Source organism: Pezoporus wallicus, unplaced genomic scaffold (assembly GCF_028554395.1).
Source record: "Pezoporus wallicus isolate ANWC-B61680 ecotype Strahan unplaced genomic scaffold, APGP_CSIRO_Pwel_v1 contig_5908, whole genome shotgun sequence".
NCBI classification, from domain to species: domain Eukaryota; kingdom Metazoa; phylum Chordata; class Aves; order Psittaciformes; family Psittacidae; genus Pezoporus; species Pezoporus wallicus.
In genome coordinates this window covers 1248140-1272295 of record NW_026635282.1, presented here as the reverse complement: position 1 = coordinate 1272295, position 24156 = coordinate 1248140, and the positions used below count along the sequence as shown (strand labels likewise).

The 24156-nt window shown below is 34.8% G+C and overlaps 1 protein-coding gene across 4 annotated transcripts in view; it reads left to right on the top strand.

Annotated features, from left to right (window-relative positions):
- The window catches only part of ZZZ3 (zinc finger ZZ-type containing 3), a 36928-nt gene that overhangs the window by 5508 nt on the left and 7264 nt on the right, over positions 1 to 24156 (top strand). Inside the window, exons 3-9 of one of the 4 annotated variants that reach the window (XM_057416937.1) lie at positions 13676 to 13814; positions 15203 to 15350; positions 15434 to 15549; positions 15851 to 15925; positions 16094 to 16195; positions 17534 to 17629; positions 21977 to 22129. In XM_057416937.1, coding sequence (XP_057272920.1) covers positions 13676 to 13814; positions 15203 to 15350; positions 15434 to 15549; positions 15851 to 15925; positions 16094 to 16195; positions 17534 to 17629; positions 21977 to 22129 — 829 coding nt within the window. Of the gene's footprint in view, positions 1 to 13675; positions 13815 to 15202; positions 15351 to 15430; positions 15550 to 15850; positions 15926 to 16093; positions 16196 to 17533; positions 17630 to 21976; positions 22130 to 24156 lie in introns of all 4 variants that reach the window. The other 3 variants (XM_057416947.1, XM_057416920.1, XM_057416929.1) reach the window with 3 other exon arrangements.

Genomic DNA, 24156 nt, shown 5'->3' with positions numbered 1-24156 from the left:
TTTGTATTTATCATCTAAATGTCTCTAAGTAGAACTGTTGCAATCGTATGTTTGTGGTAACTTTAAAAGATTCCTGAAAGAAAAGGGCAATTTTCTCAGTTTCTATTGCAGAGGCTTTGTAATGCTGTTTTGATCTCTGTGTTTTGCAGTTTAGTAGATGCTCTACCTCTTGTGAGTAGTGAAAGGTCAAATACAGATGATCGTCAGTTTGTTGCATATGAAGAGTTAAACTGCTGCTTTTTGTTTTTGTATATGATCCAGCACAGTTGTAATGGATATGGGGCACAAGGCACAGATGATCGTTTAATTCAGTAGAAGTTTGGCTGGGTTTTTTTGGTATTAGAGTTGCATTATTTTTAGAATGAAATTTGGTTCAGTACTGGATATTAATAAATTATTTTAATTGGAGAAAATCCTAAATTAGAGCATGGTTCCAACAAACTATGATTTCAAAATAATGAGCAAATATTCGCAGCTTCAGCCTTGAGCCCAAAGTGTATGCACACTTTTTCTGGTAGACAGAAGATTGCTGTTTCCTTAATTATAAATGGGGGAAAAATAGACTGTTGTCTTCTTACGGTTTTTAGATGATTTTGTATCTGTGTGTAGCATGACTTTGCTAGTTATGTTACTACAAAGTTACATTAGCAATGTATGTTTTTGGGCGGGAGGTTTAGTGTTTATTAGGGAAAGAACAATAAAGATCATATCAGATTTTTAGAAGTAACCTGAATTTTTACTTATTTCAAATTAAGCATGCCTGAAATCCATAGTTTTTAAAGATCAAAATCTGCAATTGAGTGTTACTGCTGTAAAAAGATCAACAAAACAGGTTTTGGTGGGTTTGTTTTGGTTTTTTGTTGTTTTTTTTTAAATCTGTTCTTGCACTTAAACACAGCTCTGAAATGTTCTTGAGGAATTTCAGGAACTAATGTTTGTTTAGTTAGGTTTTGACATACGCAATTGCTCTGAAGATACTAGCCTGTTAGAGTTTGTTGGAAAGCTTTTGGAATTGCAGCTAGGACTTGGTGGCTTGCTGGGAACTTGCTGCATGAATGCAGAATTCAAGAAATAATTACTATTATTTTTATCCTATCTTACTGATTTTGGGTGCCAAAAAAAGTCAGAGCTAAAATTCTCTTCTAGATCAAGACAGAATAATTTCTACTCTTCAGAAGGGAAGCATGCTCCCAAAGGTAGTGTGTGTATATATATAATTGGGAAATTATGGGCAGTCTTTCTTTATAGTAGTTTGTTTTTTGAAGAAAATAAATCTAGTATTCTGATGGTTCCTGTTGGCAGTAGGATCCTTCTAAAGAGCTTAAGTCTGTATTTTGGTATTTGAGTGCCCTTGTCCTTTACCTGATACTTTGTAGTTCAAGAGTTGCAGTGCACTACAGCCTTTTTAAATTTTAAAAATACCAGGGTTCAGTAGAGGATACTGGTAATTTGCATGTTGCAGTTCTTGAATAGTGTCTTAATTATACCTTTGTTTAATCTCATTTGGTGCTTATTGTCTAAAAATGTTAAACTGAAAATGAAAAAGGTTTTAGCAGAAATATTTTCCCCGATTAGTCAGATGCAAAGAATTTCAGGGTTCCTATGTGTCAGGTAATGGCTGTTTGCTTTGCCTGTTATGTATTTCTGGCTGTGCGAAATATGCCGATCAGATCTTCAAATGATGCAGAGCTTTGGTTTTCTGTGCTTCATCAGTCTGTGATTAAACTTGTCTTGATGAATGATTATTCTCTCTGGTTTGTATTTCTACTCTCTTTTAAACGCAAATTCAGAGAGACAAGTAGCATCTTGGCTAAGTTGAGGAGGCAGGTTTCTCAAAGAAGGCATTAGTATCATTCTTTAGATGTTCCACAGCAGGAAAAAAACCCAAAAAGCTATATTCCTCTCTGTTGTCGAAGCAATTTGTTATGTCTGTAAACTTACATTATTTCTTGTTACATTACATAGCTTGATGACATACACATTCATACAGCTGATTTTCACTCTCCAAGAAATTATTATTGTAACATTGGTAAAGTATGAATATACCAAAGCTTTCAACAGCTGTTGATAAGGATTTCTATAAGAAAAAAACCTAAATGTATATTGTGGTATTTTTGTATGAACTTTGTTGCTTTTTGACTGCTGTCATGTTTAAACAGCATTCATATATTGGTATTTCTGGGTAATCTGGATGATATATTAGGAAAAATAGTCATCACACGAAGCAAATTATGGAATATTATTATTTGGAGAGAAGGCTGAAATGGTGGATGATCCACAGCCTCCGTAATAAAATAGATCTCTCCTACAAAGACACATCTGAGATCTCTAAACAGAAATTTTATTGCGACATAGACACTCATGTAGATAATAACAGGCTGATCTGGGAGACTGTATAATTGTAAAGTATTGTTAATTTTTCTGTTATTGCACACATAATTTGAATTTTTGTGTGTTATGATTCCTCTCAGGATAATGTGGTTTAGTGCATATTTGAGAAATGTGCTTGTATGTTCTAGCTCAGAAACCTTTGTGTTTTCTCTTGAGATACTTTCATAAAGACTGAACTTGTTGATTTAAATCTTTTTACACTGCTTAATTTTATATGGTGTGCTTAATGTTTTGCGTATGTCTTTTCTCAGGAGTTTCCCATATCTCTGTACTGTGTCCTTTTATAGTTTAATTCTTTCTTATAGTGCTGTAGCTTACTTTAATTTTTTATGCTATGCAGTATTTTATTCTCAGTACATTTCCCCCTTTGCCCAGTGTTTCATTTAGTGCCCTTTTTTCTTTCTTTGTTCTTCCTCTCTTTCTCTCTTTGGAGGTTTGCAGTGTTTGGCAGGTGTTAAGTTGCATGAGGGGAAACACTTTATTTAACACTTAATTCTGAGGTCTAGATGAAATTGTGATTGAGGAATTGAGTCTTCGTATACATATAATGCAGTATACAGGGTGTTTCTAGAATCCTGTAGACTGTGGTTAGCTTTGTAGGAGCCACGTAGGCCTGGAGGTAAGCTCACTGAAATGCAAGAACTACGCATGAGCACTTGCTTACAGGCATTCAGCTGCTGGAGTCAGGACCTTGCATTTATTCAGTAGGTAAATATTTTCATACATCTTTCATTTCATTTATTACTTTATAATATTAAAAATAGTAATAGCTGTACTGACATTTAAACTGAAGACAGATTAAAATGAAATATTTTAATACGTGTCTTTAAAACACAGTCTTGTGAATTCTTACCTAGTGTGGGCTGTCTTACTGCAGAGGCCTTGGGGACAGAGGACCGTGTAGGATTATGCAATCAGATTTAATATAGCATTGACAATTCATAGTAATACTGTTAATGTTTTTGGGTGCATTTTTAATGTTATATGAATGTGAGAAAGAAAAGAAACATCTGTGTCATTTCCTGTGATATTTTGTATTTAGTTCTGTCTCAAATGTTTCTGCCTAATGAATCATACTGAAACAGTTCTCCATGGAAGTTACTGCATGTGACTTGTTAGAATAGGTTCTGGTGCACCTTGCTGCTTATTTGAGAAGTGCCTTAAACAGACTCTTCTTAAAGTGTAATTGTAATATAATCCTGTACCAGTCTTTTTCACTAAGGTGAACTTCTGGTTTTACCAGCACCATGTTTTTTCCTTAATTGGATGACAGCTAGTACTAAAAATTAAAACATTTTTTATTAATATATTTTTAAGGTAAAATCTCCATGTCTGATATATTTTGGGCAAGAATAAACATCAGTTTTGTAATTTATCCCCATATGTTCTGATCTGTGTCCCAGAATTATGGTCAAATTTATCACACAGTATGGATTTATTGTGCAGATAAGTCAGATAATCTAGTATTTCTTTGTTAGCTAACTAGGAGTAGCCAATATTGTAGAATAAATTATCTTCCTATATTATTTTTAAGGACACCTTTGTCTTATTTTTTGTGAGACACAGCTTTAGTCTGAGGAGACTTTGATTCTCACATTGTAGTAAATGGAATTGATATAAATCAAGTTACTTTTTGTAGTAGCAGTTTTAATCCATACTGGGGTCAAAAATACAAGTTAGCAAGTAACTTACAAACATGTAACCTCTGAGTACTTCAGAGAATGTCATCAATATAGAAGAATTGAGGAAGTACACATTTTTAGTGTCAAAGAATAATAGAAGTTAATAACTTTAAAAAAGCATATGTGCCATATATATTAGATTTAATTCACCCTTTGTTCCACACAAGAGTGGTGTGACATACACTGATACTATTAAAACATGTTAGTGTAGTTGGCATAGAACCACATTTATTTAAGAAATATGAGAAATCTTTGCTATATTTTCCATGAGTTTAAAGTATTAAGTGTTTTGAGAATATTGTTACTGCTAACATTATTTTATATGTTTAATAAGATAATTTCTATGTATAAATACTTATCAGTGGAGGAGTTACAAGTGACACAAAATTACTGCAGGACTGAAGATTATGTTTTAGTTAAGAGTATTTTTGTAATCATAGAATCATGTACATAACCTAGAGTTCTTAATTTGCAAGAGAGAATGCCTTGGGCATGTGCTGCATCTTCTTTTCTCTGTCTAGTAATAGGCTTAACTCTAGGAGCCTTTAAATGTCAAGTACATTTGTCAAATTCATTTTTCTTTCTTGAGCATAGTTATCTTGCTGTCAACCACAGCACAATCCCAGTGAACAGCACTATCAAACACAGTGTGATTCTCATTTAAATAATGCCTGCTGTGGAAAGCAAAGCCTCATTTCTTACTGATTTGTGTCCTTTGCTCCTTGAAGTCTTTTCGCTCCTGATGTGCCTGATAACCTGCTTTTGTTCTTCTGCCTGTGCTCTGACCTTCAAGAGTCCTCTGTTGCAGCATCCTGTGATGATCCAGAGTGTGAGCTGTCCAGTGCAGAGCCACTTCTGTGCTGGCTGTCTTGGTATCAGTATGTGTGGGTGCTGACCCGAGAATGTGAAGAGTAATCGTTCTCCAATAGCCTTTTTCTTGTGGAGACAGTAATTATGGTCTCTCACTGTTTCCAAACTGCCAGTTTTTAGAGAACATATGGGAACTTAACTTTTCTTTCAGAGTTCTTTGAACAACATGAATCAAAAATCATGGCTGGCAGGGGGAAATGCAGAAATTTAAGGAGAAAAAAAACCAAAAGAAACTCCAAAAACAAGACCACAAACAAAACCCCCCAAAACCTAAACAAAAACCCAAAACAACAAACTCCGCAAACTTTACTATGTTAATACAGAAAAAAAGAAGAAAGTTATTTTTCTACCTCTTGATTTGGAAATGCATACCATTTCTAAAGATCCTTATTAGTAAATTCATCAAAACTGGAAAATTAAGTATTAGTAAATATTAAACATGTTTTCAATGTGTAGGAAATACCAGTTGGGGAAAAAAGTTTTTTTTAAAAATATTCTTTGGAAATTCATGGTCCTAATTTAAAAAGAGAGAAAACCAAGGAAAGGTGGGGTCGTAATCTTTTCCCCTGGCACAAGGGAGAGTAACGCTCTCGCTGTGTTTTTGGCAATGCACACAAGGGATGCTTAGCAAAGGCAGAAATGGTGAAGTATGGTTATGCCAATGTAAGGTGTACCTGGTGGGACAAGGAATAATTTATATTATAGCTGCCTACTTGGTAGGGAGGTACATGCATTTCACTAAAATACTAGTAAGTGTAGTGTTGCCACCAAGAAAACAAGAACATAGTGACTGGCAGATGCTATGAGAATGCAGCTATCTTTACTCTTCAGTTTTAACTAAACTAGCTTGAATAAACTCCATTACCAGACATAATATTTGTTGTAATCTTACATGACATTTTGATAGCATCTCCATTATGAACTGCAAAACTGAGTGGCAGTATCTTTTAAAAAGGAATTTTATGAGCAGTGTATATTAATGTTTTAGTATCAACAATAAGTTCTAATCAAGATACATGTTTCTTTAGTACATACAAAGTACTCAAACTATTTTGAGAGGAGGACAGATCCTACTTTCAGGTTTCCTTTAAATTTTATTCTTGATAGGAATAGCCAGCTGATTCTTCAGTTTTTCAGCATTGCACATCTTTCTTTGCTTTGTGTAGTTCAAGGTGAAGATATACTGTTATTTTGTATAACAATCTTTTGGAAGTTTTATGCTTCCTAGGCCAAAGACCAAACATGTGCCTGTCCATGGATTATTATCATATTGAGTGCTAATAAAACATTTTTCTAATTTTCCTTCTTTAGCCAAAAAAAAAAAAGATTAAGTGAATTTTTTTTTTGTGTTGCTGTTGGAGCATTCGGTTTCTCATGATTGCACATCATGCTCTTGTAATTCAGTTACAGTCTTCAGATATTACAGTAACAGAATACTTGAGGGGATATGCTGTATATGTATATTCCTAAGGCAAGAATATACACCTTAATTAACTGGGGGAGTTGTTCCTTGGGTTTTAGTAAAAATCTTTGTAAACTAAAATAGAGTGTGTTGAAGGAGTACAGTGATCAGTGGTGTCAACTTTCTCCAGTTGTTCAGAGGATTTCTGTGCAGTTGGTCAGTCTCATGGTAATATGGGTTGCCCCTTTTTGTCTTTGGGAAGAAAGCCTCTTCTGAATTATTTCTTGCCCCAGCATCTTCTTAGGAAAGTGTCTAAGTGGAGATGCTGGAGGAATCTGTGGTATTTTTCTCAGTAGGGGAATTGGGACCATTACAATTAGAGATTAGGAGAAAGAGTTGAGGATGTGCTGTCAGTCTGTCTTTCTGTGCCCTTTGTGAAGAAAATAATTTTACTGCCACTTCATCATGTCACTCCAAGCCCTGAAAATAGAGGGATGACAGGGACCTATCTCTTCTTTCCTACTAAATGTCACTGTCCCGCAGGCAAATACTTTACAAATTGCTGTTCAAGGAAGCTCAAAAAGCTATATTAAAATGTGTTAACTGGAGGAGGGCTGATGGATGATGTTTTAACCTTTCACGTTGACAAGACTAAAACAAGTTACACATTTGTTTAGAGACACAGAGACCTAATTGCTACTAAAATTTTTGAAAACTTGTTGGAAGTGTGGGTGTTTGGTGAAAGTGCTTTTGTACAGCTAGTATTAAATCCTGCTGAGTGCGGTGGACAGCTCTTGACAAGAATGAAGCCTATAGAAGTGTATGAGTGGGTGTTCTGTTTCTGGGACAGAGTTAAGGATTTAAAAGGAAAGGGACATAACATTGGTTCATAACCAATAAAGTACCAGTAAGGTGCTTGAAACATGAAGTTTGGCACTGTGAAAGTTAGAAGGAAGGTGAAAATAGAGTGGAAAATGGCTTTTTTGCCTCCAGGTAAAAGACTGCAGAAGGGTTTCCTAGTTTGGTTGAGGGTTTGTTGTTTCTTTTAACAGGTTTTGGCTTAGTTCTGGGGGTTGGTTTGTTTGTTTGTTTGAAGTAGGGGTGTGTTACTGCCTGAGGCTGGCATTTGGAAATAGTTTGTTCTGTTACTAGCAGGGTATACTTGGAGAAGCCACTTAATGTATGCTTTAGTTGTTTCATGTATAAAATGGAGGTACAGTTTAATGTCTTGGAAGTCTTTTAGAAGCATGTTAAATATGAGTAGAGAAAGTACAGTAAATTGCAGTATGTGTAAGGAGGTTAAGCTAGAGTGGAAAATGATTTCATAATGAGTGGCTGAATTGACTATAAGTAGATTACCTTGGTCATAGTATCTAAGCATTAGGTAAGCAAAACCCTACCATATGCAGCTTTATTCAGGCAAAGGTGCTTTTATAAGTCCTGGTAGGACTTGGTATGTGCTCTTACTGATTATGCCCTTAAACTCTTTTCTGTTTCTGAAGGGAGATCAGGGAAGGACCACTCTTTTATCAGTGTCTTTTGCTTCGTTGTTGCTGTCATGTGTGTTCTACAAATCTAGCATTGAATCCCAGCACTCCTGCCTAGTTTAGTAACAGATTTGAAATCTCTGGTGCACATCAAAATAATTTGTGAGCAACTAGGCAGTGTCAAAATTACTGTGTTCATGGCACTGGCAAAGGTCTCAGGCCAAGTTTAAAAGCTGGAAGCATTATCTGGTATTTCTGAACTGAAACAAACAAACAAAACCCAAACCAAAGCATTTATTTGAAATCAGAAGTTTATGTTTGATCTGATGTAAAGATTTCTTCAGGAAGCCAGTCTCTTACTACAGCTGGTTTAACTTGGGAATTTGAACTGCCATTAATGTTTCCCTTTTCCTGCAGTAATCTGCAGTCTTACAATGTATTTATTATAATATTTTCTTATAAGAAAACTAATAAGGGATTTCTTTTCCGAATCACTGTTGGTAGAAGAAAATCCTAAGTGATGAATGACTAAATATAGGAGAGCATGTTTTAATCTGTACTTTGCCAGAGTGCCAGTAGATGGCAATAAAACAAAGACTTGCTTCAAGCCTCCTTATTGCTGATACGTACCTATTTTATGTCACTGCTCTTGGAAATACAGAAAAAAAATTCGCTTTAAATTAGATAGTGTTTCTATATGTATTTTAGCCGTGTTCTGTATGAGACACTTAAATCCTACCTGCACAAGAAATAATTGGTATTTCTAATACAGAATTTTAGTTATGGTACACACATTTTTACCTTCTAATACACAAAAATGGTGTTACAGTACTTTTTATCATATTGTGAACTCTAGAACTGTAGAAGTGCATTTATTTTGGGAGGGGAAAATGATGACCACCAGCTGCACAGCATTTTGTCAGTTGAGAGGATAAATCACTTCTTTCTTGTTAGGCGTCAAGGTGCGCGTTTTTTGCGTGATACTAAATGATAATTTTAAGGCAAGTATAGTTGACAAAGTAGCTTTTTTATTTCAAGTAACTTTTGTGAGCATCCAGACAGTAAATTGTAGGGGACGCTGTGTGCTGATTTTTATGACAAAGCAGAAATAATTTCTTGCGACAGTTTTCCATTGTTAATAAGTGTCACCTTTGTCACCTGCTAGCTTGTAAGGCTGTGTTATATGCTGCTAACCTTTTACAAAAACACTGTATAGAGTTGCATTAGTGATCTAACAATAGTTAATATTTAAGTAAGGGAAAAATTATTGTGATAACAATGGAAGTGTCTTAAAATCGTATGTGGTACATGCTAAAAGCAAGTAATAAACATTTAGCTATGTGTCTGTAAGACTGAATATTATGTGAAAATTTGAGGCAGTCAAAGTTGTGTGAGCTCATATGTGTATATGTAAATGAGAATATTCATTATATCAGTACTTCAAAGGTGATTATGTAAGGTTGAAAAAGATGAAATAAGGACTAAACTTTGGACTGGCAAGGACCTCCTTCCATTTATTTTCTTTGAGGGGAGAGTAGAAGTAATACTGTTGTTTCCAAGTCTCTAGCTTTAAAAAATTATGTTGGAATATTAGATAAGGAAAGTCCAACTATAGTGCACAGGAGTGTTTTGAGATACCTCTTGATAATTTCAAATTTATGCATAAGTTTACTTTGGATAAAGACACGCAACATAAAAATTCTTTTTTATGGATTAAACCAGTGGCAGAAACTTTCTCATGTGTTCTGAAGAATGTTTGAGCATTAAGACTTTATAGGGGGCTTATATTTAGCGGAAGCTTGGCGTTTTTGTGGTGTTTGGTGAATGTTACCAACATCCACTTTTATGTCTGCTCCTTATATTGTTCAACAAGACAAAAGTGATGCTTCACATTTTAAGTACTGCAATTTAACTGGAAAGCTTCACTTACTTTATTTCATCCATTGATTTGAATTAGCTTCCTGAAAGTTTTGATTCCATATATACATAGTGAGTTCTAAATCTCATTGTTGGCTCCCGATGCAAAGAAAATAAAATCTGTGATGTACCTATGGGTACATAGATCTGAAAACGTAAATACTTCTATCACAAGATTGGAAAAAATGGGGGAAAAAGATCTCAGAAAACTGTATCAAAGTGGAAATGGGTCTCATTAAAGTACTAGCTACACTATTTTCAAGCTTTATCATAGATGAGAGGAGGCTGCTGTGTCCCTAATCACTATTAGAACAAGGTTTATGGAAATGAATAGTGTAATAACTAATTGCTTATGGCAGGACTTCGAGAAATGTGGCTCTGCTATGTCGTAATTATTTTATGGAGCAATCTAAAAGTGTGGAGTAATTATTGCTGCAGCAGAACTACTGAATCAGCAGGAATCCCTGCTCGTCAGTATCAGTCTTAAAGAAGTGGCTTTTGTTTTTTAAATATTGATCCCTCAAAACCCCATGTTAATCAAGGTTTTTCAGCATAGAGATTCTGAAACTGTTTCTGTACTATAGTGAACTACTCAGGTGTTCATCTGCAAGATTCCTGGCAGTTAACATAGTTTAAGAAATTACAAGAGTGTTTCAGTACTGGGATTGTGGAAACACAAAATTGCATTCTGTAGCATGAAAGTTTTCTTTCAAAGAAAACTGCTTCGGGTTTTGAATGTGCTAACAATTTAGTAATTAGAACTGAGAAAAATGTAACTTCTGTCAGTGTAGAGGATATGACTGACTGTGAGTTTACGCAGATTATGCAGTTTTAGTTGGATGAGTTTGTTTTGGCAGAGGAGAGAATTTTCCTTGGTAATTCCTTACAGATCTTTCCGAAAAAGTTACGTAACTGTAGCTGGGTAATTTAGAGATTTCTCTTTGAGCATCCATTGAAGGATGGAACCAGTTTTGGGTTTATTGAACAGGGTCCCAGTTAACTTTCTTCTTATCTTCATTAGGCTTTTTAAATTTTGGAGGATGTTAGCCCAACTGCAGAAGGTAGTTTGAGTCATAATTGTTGTGCTTATGTACACAGAACCTTGGAAGATGTACAGTAAAATTGTTAGCCATGAGTTTTTTCTTTTTTTTTTTTTTATATAGTCCTGGAAATTATGCAGACAGTCTGTTGCTTAATGCGCCATAAGTATCATGTTACTGCTTGAGGCTGAGAAGCCAGAACAGACAGAGGCTTCGAGAAAGTGCTCATGTGTGTTGTTATTTGGCTTACTGCTTTTTCTGAGAAATACTTGGCTTTATTACAGTCATGTAGGGCCAGAGAACTAAAAGCCTATAAAAACATGTGAAAACAGTAGTGGTTCAAATCTTAAAAGAACATATGTGGCCATATTATAAGACAGTGAGTTAAGAAGTTGTGTTGGAATTTAAAAGGCAGTGCAGTGGTTTGGAGAGAATACAGCAAATCTGAAGCACCTGAATGTGGACCATGCAAACTATGCATTTCATGATTAGTATTTTCAGTTTTTTACTGGCAATGTGAGACCCCAAAATTCACATTTTGGTGCATTTCAGTACTTCTGATATTCATTTGATAAAATTGCAGTCTTATTCCTGGATTTCAGATTATATTAATTCGTATGAACTGGAAATGTATGTTAAAAGTAAATAGCTCCAAGATAATACTTTTCTTCAGCAGAGTTAAAAAGAGCGCCAGGAAATCTTTGCCTGAACAGTTTGTTCAAAACCCCCCTTTTCTCTCTTGAATTATTTCATTATAATAGTGCTATATAGGCACAGATCAGCATCACATGACATGTTTTTGAATGATCCTTACATTTTTCTAGTATTATATATATGTCCATGAAGACCAGAGGTATCTTTTCTGAACCCTTTGTATTCAGGTCAGTGATTGCTTCAGTGAGGTCATGTGACTATTTTAATGAGGGAAGTAATTGGAGTTGAGTGTTCTTGTTTGGGTTTTTATTTCTCCCAAAATGCATTTTCTTCTCTTTCCATTCAGACGAAATTATTTACGGCCACTTCATTTGAATGGTTTCTTCCTCCACTTTACACACGATTATCATCATTAAATTAGTATTTCATCTTAATCGCCAACATTTGGTTGCCGTTTTTCTTCTATGTAAATGTTTTAAATGAAATTATTATTTTCTTTCAATTTCATTTGGAAAAGCACAAAGCTGGGCAGCAATCTGTTGGTAGTAACTAAGATCTTAATTCCATGTGTGGTGGAATTCCTGTAAGCCTGTAGCACCAATGTGTGGTTTTGTCTCAGGTCAGTTTTGATGTGCCATTACTATGTTCCTAAGTTATTTCTGAGTTCATTTTTCACCAGTTCAAGAATGGTCCCAATAATTATCTTCCTTTATGTGAAGTTATTTTGTTTAGAAGAAACTGGAGCACAACTCCCAGTACTGAAAATATTCCTTTACTGTTCCAATATCAGTGTCCTATTTAACAAGCATTTTAGGTCTTAGTTGCATATAAAATTGATCATGTGCAGACAAATTTAAGTAATAATAAGTTCATAACATAATTGTATCCTACTGTTTTTTAAACGAGTTCAGTATTTTTATTTCAAATTTGAGAACATATAGATATTTTTTATGTTTTCAAATATTATAGTTGAGTGGAAAGAAAATTACCCTTTTTCATGGGGAGGCAGAAGTTTAATGTCTAGGTAGGAACTTCAGTATTTGGTGGTACGAAGCTTGTCTTTTGCCTTCAGGCTGTTTACATCCCTCTACTTAAATCCTTAGCCAATTATCAATGCAGTAAATTGAAAAACTTCCATTAGCTCAATAACCTCTGGATCTTTTCTGTAATACATGTGGAATTCATTGTATTAGGCTTGTCTTTGTTTAAGCAATAAGGGAAGAGAAAGAAAATTTACTGTAGTAGTGAATAGATCTTATCTGGTTTTATTATACATTAGGTTGCATTTTGTGCTGAACTAATATACAGTTATAATATTAAATGTCAGAAAACATGTGCATGAAAAAAGTTGATATACAGTAATTTGCAGCAAAGGGGCCATGGGTGACTATATGATTTGGAAACTGAAGTGGGCAACTCTAAGTTTAAAGGTATTAAATGTACTTACCCATTTTTAAAGGCTGTGTTACAATATAATATGATTTCCTGAGTCAGCTTTATAGAAAACAGTTTGGGAAACATACATTATTGGGTAAGGTATGATAGTCACATCAGTGACTCTTGAGTGTATCTGTTAAATAGACTATCAAGATTGTGTGTGAATCTGAGACAGCAGGTTTGAGGGAAGGCTCACAGTTTCATTTAACTTATGTATTCTTAGAGGAATCTGTTTTGTATGTATTTATTTTGCAAATCACTTATTCCTTGGTTTATTTTTACATTTTATAAATGATTCTCATATTCTGCTCCAAGATGAGGCTTCTGCGAAATGATAGATGCAGTTTCTAAGCCATTCGTGTCCACCCTGTGAGTGGTTGAGTGAAATGTTAAAATTCTATGGTAGAGCCATTTGTATTGGTTAGAAGGAAGCTGATTTTGAAGTCAAAGAGACTTTGTAAGCAAAGCTTGTTGGTCATAGCTATTGAGAATATGAATAGGTTGTCCCTGATACCATACTATTCTAGCTAGTGTAGAATTTACATTTAAAAGAAATCACTGGGTTTTTTTTTGTTTGGTTTGTTGGTTTTTTTACTGGGTTTATATAAACTCATCTACTTCTCAAAATAGATTTGGTGTATTTTTTATATAATTCCGTAAAAATGTCTGTGAACAGTTTCAGATAAGCTATGAAATGTGGTAGGTGCTAGTAGGTAATCATGCCTAGTATTTAGATGGGGGGTGGTGTCACTTTTAAAGATGAATTTAGTGAGACGTTTTCCTTTGTCTCTGTAGTTATCAGAGACTGTTACAGACGATTGCTGTACTCGAGGCTCAACGTACTCAAGCAGTTCAAGACCTTGAAAGTTTAGGCAGACACCAGAGAGAAGCGCTGAAAGATCCTATTGGATTTGTGGAAAGACTTCAGAAGAAGGTATTTCGATGGGCTTTACTTAAGTCTTACTTTGAGGTTGGTTGGGTTTTTTTTTTTGTAAATAACTAGTAATGCATCATCTATAGAAATCAGACTTCTGTATATACTTGCATAAACATTGAGTTTAAAATTCTTTATCTGCTGAGGAAATGTTGCTCTGTTTTCATATTAAATCTGTAAGACCTAGGTCTTCAATGATTTTATTAGATATGCTTTCATTCCTTTTTTTGGTATGTAGAAATGTAACCTTCAAATTTCTAATTGTAGTTTAGGCATTTTAATGTAGAGGTGACTGGAAGTAATTCATAGAAAAGCATCAGATCAAGAATTCATAACTTTCTCATTAAAGAAAGTTAAATGTTGTGCTGTGAGTGTAATTTGGTAGGGTATGTTTCAAAGAGCAGGAAATGTAGTTCGTAACTTGCAGCCAAAATGAGCACTAGAAAACATACCTGCGTTCTGGATAACATAGAATATTGGGGAGCATTAATTTTGATAAGGAAACATTTTATTTTCAAGCTTTAATAAAAACTAGCAACAGGGATACTGAAAAATGCTTGAAGTTTGAATACTTTCTCGCTGCCACATCTACCAGTGGCAAACGTGCTTGACCTTCTAGTCTAGTAGCAACATGTATTTCAGTGAAGCCGAAGTAGGTATTTTATGGTGCTGTTCTCATAAGTTTGTTGACACCTAGGTTTAAAGAGAGGTCTGATAAAAGCCCATTGGTTTCAGGAGTTGTCTTTCCATTAGATTTTGAGATGAGCTAATATAATAGCATGCATGATGTAGTACTGTTCCATTTGATGATCATTATACAGGGAAATACTAATGATTGTTGAAAGTATGTGGTGTATTTTTGTCTCTAAACAAAAAGAAGGTTGACCTTGAAATAAAGTGCTGAGTTTTGCAACAGCTGTGTTCTAGTCAGAAGACAACAAAATCAGTGTAAAACAGATGTTAGGTTTATCAGATGGTAAAACTCAGAATCTTACAGTTTCCTGTTTTAAAAAAGGTACAGATCCTGGGCAAGCAATATGTTTAAACAAAACAAAAGATAGCAACAGGATTTGGAAGTCAGAATATAGTTGAATGACTTACTGAAGTCATCTGATTTCAGCTGTGAAATACATGCTTTAAAGATTTATGCTCAATAAGCCATCATTGACCGTGCCGCTGCATATTGTATATGCACTGTTGTGTATTATTTTTGAAAGATACCTTCTTAAAAAAGACTGTGTGCTGCATGGCACTTGAAAAAATCCAATTTTAAATTCTCCTGTTAGCTAAAAAGGTTTTCATAACCTATCAGGATTTATAGTTTTATGTTTGGATAGGCAGCAGTTGCATTAAATATTGCTTTTCATTTCTCATTCTTGTTTTTTCAGGTTGATATGGGTCTTCCATATCCTCAGAGAGTTGTTCAGCTCCCTGAGATTGCCTGGGACCAATACACCACTAGCCTTGGAAATTTTGAGAGGGAATTTAAAAACAGAAAACGTAACAGTAGGAGAGTAAAGCTGATTTTTGACAAAGGTAAAAGGAAAGTGGGCATATGTCATAAGAAAGCAGTGACCAGTGTGCAGGTTTAGTAATTCCTTTTTTGTTGCTTACAGTAGGTATACCTGCAAGACCAAAAAGTCCTTTGGATCCCAAGAAGGATGGAGAGTCTATTTCGTACTCTGTCTTGCCTTTAAGCGATGGTCCAGAAGGTTCTACAAACAGTCGTCCACAGGTAGTTGTTACAAAATGAAAGATAAAATTTTACAAAATAGGGTTTTTTTTTCCCCCCTTTTTTTTTTCTAATATGGGGTAGGGATAATCCTAAGTGCTGCTTTAAACATTAATATTGGTGATTATGTCATTCATATACTCAAATCAGAGAACTTATTTTGGGTTTGGGCAAATTTTAATTCAAATTTTCATGCATTTTTTTGTTTAGGTTTTGGTTTTACTTCAGAAGGAAACAGTTAAAATCAAGTTATCCTGATTGTACTTTTTCTAAATACGTGTTCCATTTTTATACTGTCTTTAAGCAGATGATAAGGGGGCGACTTTGTGATGAGACCAAACCTGAAACTTTTAACCAGCTGTGGACTGTAGAGGAACAGGTAGGAGCAAACTGTTCCATTTTGTAGCTGTAGTAACATACGTGAGAATAAAAGCAAATTTTCTAATAATGTTTAAAGGCCTTAAAAATAGAGAGTCCCATGTCATCTTTTGACAACTCATACCGCTACTAGAAAAGATCTATTTATGTTTTTTCCATGTTGATTTAGAAAAAACTTGAGCAATTGCTGTTGAAGTATCCACCGGAGGAAGTAGAATCCCGACGGTGGCAGAAGATAGCTGATGAACTGGGAAATAGAACAGCAAAGCAGGTAACAAGTAAATCCCTTTCCTTGACTTCTTGTTTTTTAAGCTTTTTAGGAAGCGCTAATAACAGATTATATCCATTTCTCTCTTCAACACCAAAGTGATTTATTTCTAATTTGGGTTTTTTTTCTGTCAACACCCCTCCTCCCCCAGGTCATAAACTGAGGGATTAAAAAATAGGGTTTATTTTTTGTAATGTTCAAAAATAAAGCAGTAACAATTATTTTTTTAGGAAAAACATTTGACTGCTTGGGCACCGTTTGCTTTGTGCTGTGGTAAAAGTGATGTCAATCACTGCATCTTAGCACTTGATACAGATTCATAGAAGATTTGTCTGTAGATGTCTTTTTTAATAGCAATAAATGAAATCCAGTGTCTTATTAGTAATCACTTTCTCTTAAAAATGTGACAGGAAGGCCTGCATTTTACTATTAAAATGTGACTCTTGATCTCAAACACAGAATTTTAAAGGTGCCCCAAAGCCCAAGGGAAAGCTGCCAGACCTAGATGTTCATTAGATTTAGACAGCTTGCATTTAATTCTATATAGATAGTGACACCAGCTGCTTTCAGGTTGAGTTTCACCAGAGTGCTGAATTTCCTTCACCTCAATACTGCAGAATGGGCACACATGTGAATACTTACAGACAGAAGAATTAGTTCTGTAATGGGGGCTGAGTCTCTCTGTGGGCTGAGACCTGCAAAAGGACACAGTTACGGAGTCACTGAGTATATCTGCATCTGACTTGTTGGGATTTTTTCCCTTAAAATTACATAATTTCACCATTTTGACCAGAAGTTAAAATTGCTGATGTTCTGTGCTTACAGTATTTTAATTTTTCCTGTTTCAGTTGTGTGTTTTCAGATAAAATTATAAAACATATTTCACTTTTCAAGATTACCTCATCTCTGATTGTATCTGTACTTACAGGTATATTTCTCCATACCTGAAAAAATGTATGCTTGCTTATTTTATAAATAAAATGTAGAAGTACTTTCTGGATGCTGTGTGATTTTTTTTTTGTCATTGTTAAAGTGTAAGTTTAGCTTCAGCAGATTACAAACTACTAAAATTCATTCTGTTCTATCACAATTTTTGCTGGATTTCCTGTGTACTTTTAAACAATGCTAGGTTTTTTTCTTCAAAATCTGCCTTTGAGGTATCTCGAAATACTACAAAAGCAGTATTATAACATAGGTAATGGTTGGAGTACTTCTTGCACAGTAGAAAATGAGGATTTCTTGTTCTTATATTATGAACCAATGTAGCAGTGCTGCAAAACTTAAAAGCGAAGGCCTGTTATGTTTCATCTGGCACTTAATTGTCGCATGTTGTTTTTCTAGGTTGCCAGTAGAGTGCAAAAATACTTTATTAAATTGACTAAAGCTGGTATTCCAGTTCCAGGAAGAACTCCAAACTTATATTTATATTCCAAAAAGGTGAGATAATATCACAGCAGTAATTCTGTGTTTCTGTTTTCATTTGCATGCAAATTGAGTCTAAATCATTACTATCATCAATGGATTTAAGTCTTGATTAGTGCTTTCTTACAGGCTAGTTCCAACTTGCATGTAATTTTTGCTTAATAAAGTAATCTTTTGCTTATGCCATTTGGACTGTAGAGTGAGTTGAGTGCTACTCTAGTTTTACATCAACGTGTTAATTATCTTGGGGACATGAAGTGTCAGAAAAGAGAACATGGCAGTCAGATTGCAGGCTGAACTAAGAGGGTTGAATGATTGGTCTTTGTGTACTTTTTCCTCATTCTTAAGTTTACAGTACATGATCTTGAAGAGGATGAAAACCCTGTGGGAAGAAATAAAAAGCCCTGTAATTCTTGTTGTACAGTCATCTTCTAAATAAAAAAAAAAACTGAGAAAATTATATATAAGTGAACTAGCACAAGCATAGGCTAATGACTGAAATGTCATGTTTTATTTTGATTTGCAACAGATAAGGTGGTTGAGCTAGAATTGTCATAGAAATGACCATTAAAGTACAGTGCTTTTCCAGATCTTGAAATGGATGAGAAGAAGATTTCTCAGGCCTGTATTCTTTTACATTTGCAAAAAAAAAAGACTAGAATTCTGCTCAGACCAGTCATATATTTTGATTTCAGTCATGTGGTACTTTTGGGTACTTGTGATGTTTGAAGAGAGTAGTCTCAGGTTCTGTGGGGGCTTTGTTTGTTTTGTTTGGGTTTTTTTGTTACCATTGTGTTTACAAATGTCTTTAAAATCTATTAAAATGGCATTTTGTCGAGTAACACTACTTTTTGCATCCCGGTGTCCCTGATGTTTCCTGTTTAAGAATAGAGTAAGCCTTACACTGCTCTGCAAAAAGGCAATTTGCCCATTTAGTCCCTTGAAAGGTTGGGAACAAAAGTTACTGCCAGAGGGGCACGATACAAAAAATCTGCCACATCTCATCTTTAATGATAGAATGTTACACATCCCCAGTTGTCTCTGAGTACTGCAAACAATAAGTGCTTGTATCAGGGGCTTTCCAGTTTGCCATCCAGCATGGTAATGCCGTTTTACTTTCACCGGGATTTTACCCTACTATTCTGCTCTATAAACAGAAGCAGGGAATGTGCAGGCATGACTCTGTCTGCCACCTTGTCTATTGGAAAAGCGCTTTTTGGCAGAAGAACCAAAAAAACAGCTGGAAACTTTGATACCTTAAATACTGTGGTGAGATTCATGTGTCAGAACCCTAAATTTTTGTGCAGTTTACTGTGGGGCTAATTTCAAAAGGGGTTAAAAACTAATTTCTGAAAATTATAATGCTTTAAATTCTTTATGTCACCTTACCATTTTAAATGACCTTAGTCACATGTCTTTTCTTCTCTAAGTTTTATTTGGGAAACTGTTATTATGGAATGTGAGTAATGCTGTCAGGGAGCAGATAACTGTATTTCAGAACTGCATTCAGTGGGAATGCTTCATCGGTACCCATGTGACATTTTAACCATATTTGTCACTAATTTGAAGAGTGATCCATAAAGTTACTTAATCCTGTTGCTCAGCATACAAGTACAGTATAACCAAGAGTGAAACATATTTTTTGTAAAATTATTAACATTCTTCTACTGCAGTGGTAATGTTACTGTCCTACGGATTTTTCTTAAGTGTATATGTAGACCAGATCTATCTTACATCTATTTTCACATTGTGAATCATGTCCTCATTACCAGGTCTTTAGAGTAAGGTCGTTGTGCCCTGGTTTGTATTGAGGTAGCATCTCCATTTTATGTTTGTATCCCACGTAAGAAAAACAGGAGATACAAAAATCAAGCAAATATTGTGTGTGTCAGAATTGAGCTCTCAGTCTGCTAACATAGCTGTCTACTTAGAGCACAGATTGACAGGCTGTAGTTTTTCCAAAGTCTTCAGTGCAGATAACGTTATGTGGCAGAAAGGAAATGCAAAGGGTTATTGGAAGCCTGTGTCATGCTTATGCTGTGCTTTTCCTTATTTTGATATTGAGTATGCATATAAGCTTACTGCAGTATTTGCTTAATTGCCAATGATACAAGTATGGAAATTGGATGCTATACTTCAAGCATGTATCTGCTGGAGGATTAAAACCATAGATATATTTAATGTAAGTAATTGCATCAAAAGGGATGTTTCACAAAAAGGTTCTTGTGTTTCTCCATGGGGATTGCCCAGGATGGTTTTTTTAAATGGTTATTGGGGAGGTGAGAAGCCTATTCAGTTCGTGAACATCCTGTTGAAGTTACTGTGTATATCTCTTCATATGGTATAATGCCTCTTCTGATAAGTGATACAGGAAATTAAACAGGATGCATTAGTTATATAATTATATATAATTATATGTTATATTATATTATATATTATAATATATTATATATAATATAACCTTTATCTACTATTGGTGAAAATAAAACCAAATCAGAGATTTGGGGCTGTTAGGCAGTTCTTCAATTATGGCTTATCATTTTCAATATAATGCTTATATAATATCATTAATGCACCTGATTTTAAGGTTAATCCAAAAGACACATTTCCCACAGGAAAAATGCTAAACTGTCTGCTTTTATATAGCATTTTAGTTCATTCTTCACCAGAAGTAGAATTATGTTAAAAAGAGTATTCAAATCCTCAATTAAATTCCTAGGTCATAACTCTATGCGTAACAGTGCTACTATTTAAGTAGAGACAGTTTTCCTTTCTTGATTTCCAGATTTGCTATTGAATGCAGATCTGTTTTTTGTTAACAGAAAATTTAAATCACTGTGTTAGCTCAAGCTGAAATACTGTCTAGCCTTATAAACAGAATTATTTTGAGGGGGGTTGAAATCTTAAAGGAAACCAGAAAAGCAGCAAAACCCAGGAAGTCAGTGATCATGAAGCAGGTGAAAAAATTCTACGCAGTGAGTAGTACATCAGTCTTAGAATAAAATGTTCATTTTTATTTCCTTTTTATTTCATGCAGTGTAGTTCTTCTGCAGATCTGAGATAACCATCTTCCAATCGTAACTACAAACTTCATCTCTTCCCTGAAGAGTGAATGGAGCTAGTCTCAATTCCTTGTTATATTTCTGTCTGCATTAGCCACATTCCATTGAAGATAATTCATGTACAATTTGCGTTTACAGATACGCACAACTGTAATATACTGCTAGTTCCCTCTTCGGAGGTCGAATCCCTTTTTAGAGATAAATGGTTGTACTGCAGTATTACAGGTTTGTTACTGATACAAGAACCTTTGGGATAAAAAGTCTTGCATAAAAAGAAAAAGTCTCAACTTACTGCAAACATTCCTTATGCTTTATCTGTGTGACAGAAGCTAGACACAGTGTAAGACAAGCCTCTCATGGTTTAAAAAATCCACTTTTCATGCTTCTGTTTTTTGATTCACTTTTTTTCTTTAAATTGAGGAATGTAAGATTTGACATTTAAGATGTCAAAATGGTGGCCTGGAAAGTAGCTAAGTAAAAAGTTGAGTCAGTTTCATTCACCCTAAATTATTCTTTTTTCGTATTTAATATTTTTCCATGGGGAATAAGTAATGAGGGCTGAGTGCCTTTAAGTAATCTATTTTAAACCTGCTGTGCATGCTATACCTTCAGACAGCATTAAAGTTGAAAGGTTTTAGATATACACTAATGGAGTAATTTATCTCGTCTAACATTTTTTAGGTTCCAGTCGGTGCCAATGAAAAAGAATCTTCAGAGAGCGATTCTTTCTTTAGTCTCGGGAACCTTTTATGAAACCAGTGAATTGCCTTTTCTCTCCCTGGACTAGGAAAGAAATGTGGACAATTAGCCTAGATTTAGATTTTTCTGAGGCACAAATTAATAAATTGATGATTAGTATTGATTATGAACTGGTCTCTTGGATCTTGGACCTGTTCAAAGCTGCTTCTTTGTTTAGTTTCACATTCACGCTGTTCATGACTCTTGGAAGTTTTTAAATATGTGTGTACTTCAGTTCTCAGTCTTCAAAAATTTTAACAGCTTTATTTTCTGTTTCTCTGTTGTTGTCAGTCTCAGTTATTTAGTGGTAGAGCTTTTAGGGTAAGGGCTCTTTTTGTCTGCATTCATACCAAAGAAGTGTTGCGCTGTTCATCTTTCAGTTGTGGTGGACAAAAACTCCAGCTGTATGAGGCTCTGATACAGAGTTTTAAGTAGAAATAATGGAAAAGATGATAGCCTATTTAGTGCAAAAGAACAAATTTCTGGCAAGGTTTTACCAATGAGGATTACTTAAATAATAGCCAAGGAATGTTTTTAAAAATATATCATTTTTTTACTGTAGTCATCAAGTAGACGGCAGCATCCTTTAAATAAACATCTTTTCAAACCTTCAACTTTCATGACATCTCATGAACCTCCAGTTTATATGGACGAAGATGATGACAGATGCAGTTTTCACAGCCATATGGATACTGCAGCAGAAGAGGAAGTATCGGTACGTGATTAAAATCAGTCAGAGAATGTCTTGCTTACTGTCATTTTAACTTGTTCAGTGAATAATATGAAGATTAAACACCTTTGCCATAAAATAAATATCATCAAATCAGTACTAAATTGTGGTAAGATTCATTAGCCATTTTGAATTTCAAATACATAATTCATATAATGGCCTCCAATTGCAGAAAAGTTAGCCCAAGTCAGAAAAAGAAGCATGGAAAGGAATGAGTAAACATTTTGGTCCTGAAAGACCTTTAAAAAGTTTTAATTGCATATTTTCAAAAAGTGATTTGACATGAGATAGGTTTGAACATCATATGAACTCTATAGTTAAGATTCTGGTTAAAGATGTGTTACACAGAGCTCTGCTGAAATTTGAATGCTGTTGGCATCTTTTTTTGTCTTCCTTCACTAGCTGAATTAATTATGGACTTTTTGGAAATCTGCTTCAAAGCGTGAACTAACAGACTGAGTTGTCAATCAACAATCAAATTTATGTGTTTAGAGGCAAATTCTAGTAGACATCCTAACCCAATGTATTATTACATTGTGTAGCGTTCCACTTTCCTAATTTATCACATTCAATAATACTACTACAAGAATTCAAATACGTATCTTTCCCACTTACATACAGAATCATAGAGGGACTATATCCTACTGGTAGGATGCTCGGTAAGTTTCACAGCTGGTGTGAATCACTGGTGTTACCATGCTTAGAGTGAAGAACCTGACTTGTTACTGTTTTTTGGGGGGTATGTGAGCTTAGTGACATCTTGTGTGTGAACAGCTTGTTGCATAACAGAAGTACTGAGGCCACCCAGTGGAAGTCCATTTGTTTCTTTCACTGACTTTTTTACATGCACTGCATAGTCTTCCTTATTAAATTTGCTCATCTATTAGTCAGTCCTGAATCTCATCTTCACTCACATTCTGTATTCTCTGTCGGACTGGGTAATGTTTCATATTCCTGTCAGAACCTTAAAAGGCCTGAAAAGAAAAAAGCATATTAGAAGCGATGCAGGTTACTATTTATCTCTGTAGAATTGGTTTTGAGCAAACATTCCTTCATTCTGTATTGTTTTTAAATACCTATTTTAGAACTGTTCTGCATATTTTCCTAAAACATCTTGGTTTTGCCATGGTGTCCTAACTCTATTAAATATGGTGCCATAAATCAGCTGGGATTTATTTTAATTAGGCTATGAGCTGCTGGTTTACATTTGTGCAGTGATAATGGTGGACTTATCCCATCCCACCCACCCTGTCCTTCTCCCCACCCCACTGGGTTAAGCTTTTCTTTCTCCTCTAGTGTAGCTTTTCCAGATGGATATTTTTATGCCTTGCAGTAATATAGAAAGGGAAAGGTGAGCTCAGTTACCAAAGAGATCCCCATTATCAGTGCAAAATAGAAGCAATTTGGAAGAAAAAGGTGATAATGAAATATATTCAAAATGAATGTACAGGATTCACTTCTAATGGTAAAAGTCAGGTCTCTTAGTGACAGTCACTGACTTAGAGAAAAATACTTTGCATCAGCATGGTGGAGAAGAGATTCAGCATAGCAAGAAAATTATAGGAAAGGTTTCCTTTGACTTCTTTACAATGGAAGTACCACGTGCTGTTCCCTTGTAAAGACAAAAGATTTTGCCTGGATATTGCCAGTCAGATTGACTGGCGTAACCATTCCTGCAAAATTGTTTTAGTATAAATGAATTGTTACCCAAGTAAAGATCCTCTGTTCTCAACAGAATGAATTTACTTTCCTGTTATGATTACTGTATTTTGTGAGTAGTCTAATTGTTTTAGAACACAACTACTTACTATCGCAGAATGCAGTGTCCACACAAGGAACTATTCATTATACAGTTATTTTACAGACAGGCAGGTTTTCTGAGAAAAACCTTTGAGAGTTGCATGGAAACTGAATCCCTGTTTTATATTAAGAGAATGTAGTTTTATCACCACACAATTTAATCATGTCACTTATCCTTGAATTTTTTTTTAATGTTTAGTCTTTCATATAGG